The sequence below is a fragment of the Arachis duranensis genome, unplaced genomic scaffold, assembly GCF_000817695.3.
Source record: "Arachis duranensis cultivar V14167 unplaced genomic scaffold, aradu.V14167.gnm2.J7QH unplaced_Scaffold_139413, whole genome shotgun sequence".
Lineage (NCBI taxonomy): Eukaryota > Viridiplantae > Streptophyta > Magnoliopsida > Fabales > Fabaceae > Arachis > Arachis duranensis.
The window spans coordinates 5,742-7,604 of NW_026264029.1; the positions used below are offsets into that span (position 1 = coordinate 5,742).

Consider the following 1,863-nt stretch of genomic DNA (forward strand, 5'->3'; position numbering starts at 1 on the left):
ATCCGTTGGTTGAGCTCTTTCTTGTGTGTCTCCTCGGGGGTCAAGCTCGGCTAGGGATAGGACTTCCTTCCTAGTTTGTACTGCTTTGACCTCGTGTTGCTTCTGTCTCGTGTCTGACCTTTTTAGGCTAGAGTTGTAACATTGCCGAGCTTGTTGACGGTCTGAGTGGATTGTTGCTATTCTGCCGTCGTGTGCCTGAAACTTAACACATAGATGAAAGGTTGATATCACCGCTCTGAACGTGTTCAGAGCAGGTCTCCCGAGAATAATATTGTAGGGACTAATGCAGTCCACTATCAGGTATTGTATATCAAAGGTTCTGGATAATGGATTTTCACCTATTGTCGTTTTTAGCCATATATGCCCTTTTATCGGCACCCTTTCTCCGGAGAACCCCACGAATTCTCCGGATGAGGGTTGTATTAGTTTTTCAGATAGGTTCATTTTTAAAAATGTAGAATAAAAGAGAACGTCTGCACTACTACCTGGGTCCAGAAGGACCTTTCTTACCAGTAACTCTCCTGTTTGGATGGAAATCACCACAGGGTCGTCTGCATTTGGTGTGGCCGAGCATATATCTGATTGGTTAAAAGTGATTTCGAGGTCGTCAACTTCTTTATTATAGTGTGGCGTTGTTCCTTCGATTGCTAGCATAGTGTGGTAGCTTCTTTTTCGTGCCGAGGCTGTTTCTCCACCACATGCGAATCCTCCTGATATGCAATTGATGATTCCTTTGGGGGTTGTTGCTCGGCCATTTGTCGGTTTCTTTGTTCCTTGGAGTTTGTTGCTCATCTGGATTTGTTTTTGCTCCTTTGTGCCTTGTACCTTTGATGTATTTGTCTAGGAGTCCTTGTCGGGCTAATCTTTCCAGCAAGTCTTTGGCTATGATGCACTCGTCGGTGGTATGACCATATTTCTGATGGAAGGCGCAATGCTTGGTCCTGTCCATGAACCGTTGGTCTTGGTAGCTTCCGGCCCTAACAGAGGGTTTGATGATTTTGGCGTTGAGTATTTCCTTGATGATCCTCTCTCTCTTGGTGTTGAACCTGGTGTAGTTGTCAAACTTTGGTGTAAGCTTAAACGTTTTTCTGGTGTCTCTGTTGTCCCCTGATTTGATTGTTCGGCTTTCTTCCTTTCGTGGTTGCCTTCTGTCTACTTTCTCGGCCTCTCGGAGTTCTTCAATTTCCATCTGCCCTGCGGCCCTTTCCCAGAATTCCTCCAGGGTTTTCGGTTTTGTGACGGCAATTGTTTCTCTGAATTTTCCCGGTTTGAGGCCGGCTTTTATGGCGTGGAGATGGACAGCAAGATCTAGATCGGGTATCTCCATTGTTGCGTCAGCGAATCTGGTTAAATAATCCTTCAAGCTTTCTTGGGGACCTTGGCGGATGGTGCCGAGATAATCTGATCCGTGCACATAAATGCGGGCAGCAGCAAAGTAGTCTATGAAGGATCTTGCCAATTCCTCGAAGGAAGAGATTGATCCTTCAGGTAGTTTTGAGAACCAAAGGAGGGCCGCGCCGTCGAGGTAGGTCGGAAAAGCCCTGCAAAGGATAGGTTCATTTTTAGGTCCATTAAAGAACATCATAGACTGAAATTTCTTAATGTGAGCCTGGGGGTCACCAATCCCCTTATATGGCTCGAGTGAGGAAGGTAGTGTAAAATGTTTTGGCATTTGGTAATTGGTAATCTCCTCGGAAAATGGGTTATCCAGGGTTAATCTCTCCTTCGGGGGGTTGGTGATTAATAGGTCAGTCACGACTTGGGATGAGCTCTTGGGATTGCCTTCATCCCGCTTGTTGGTATTATTTTGTGCTGACAGCTCGGCCAGTCTTTTGACCTCTGCTTGAAGTTCAGCCATCTGGG

At 46.1% G+C, this 1,863-nt stretch overlaps 1 protein-coding gene across 1 annotated transcript; it reads right to left on the bottom strand.

Annotated features, from left to right (window-relative positions):
* Positions 1-619: 619 nt before the first annotated feature.
* Positions 620-1,858, bottom strand: LOC107472512 (uncharacterized). Its single transcript, XM_016092036.1, has one exon. It carries the CDS (start codon positions 1,856-1,858, stop codon positions 620-622), a length of 1,239 nt encoding a protein of 412 aa, XP_015947522.1.
* Positions 1,859-1,863: the final 5 nt, after the last annotated feature.

Bases quoted from the DNA above. Each gene is read 5' to 3' on its own strand.
- LOC107472512 (XM_016092036.1), bottom strand. From the start codon at position 1,858: ATGGCTGAACTTCAAGCAGAGGTCAAAAGACTGGCCGAGCTGTCAGCA.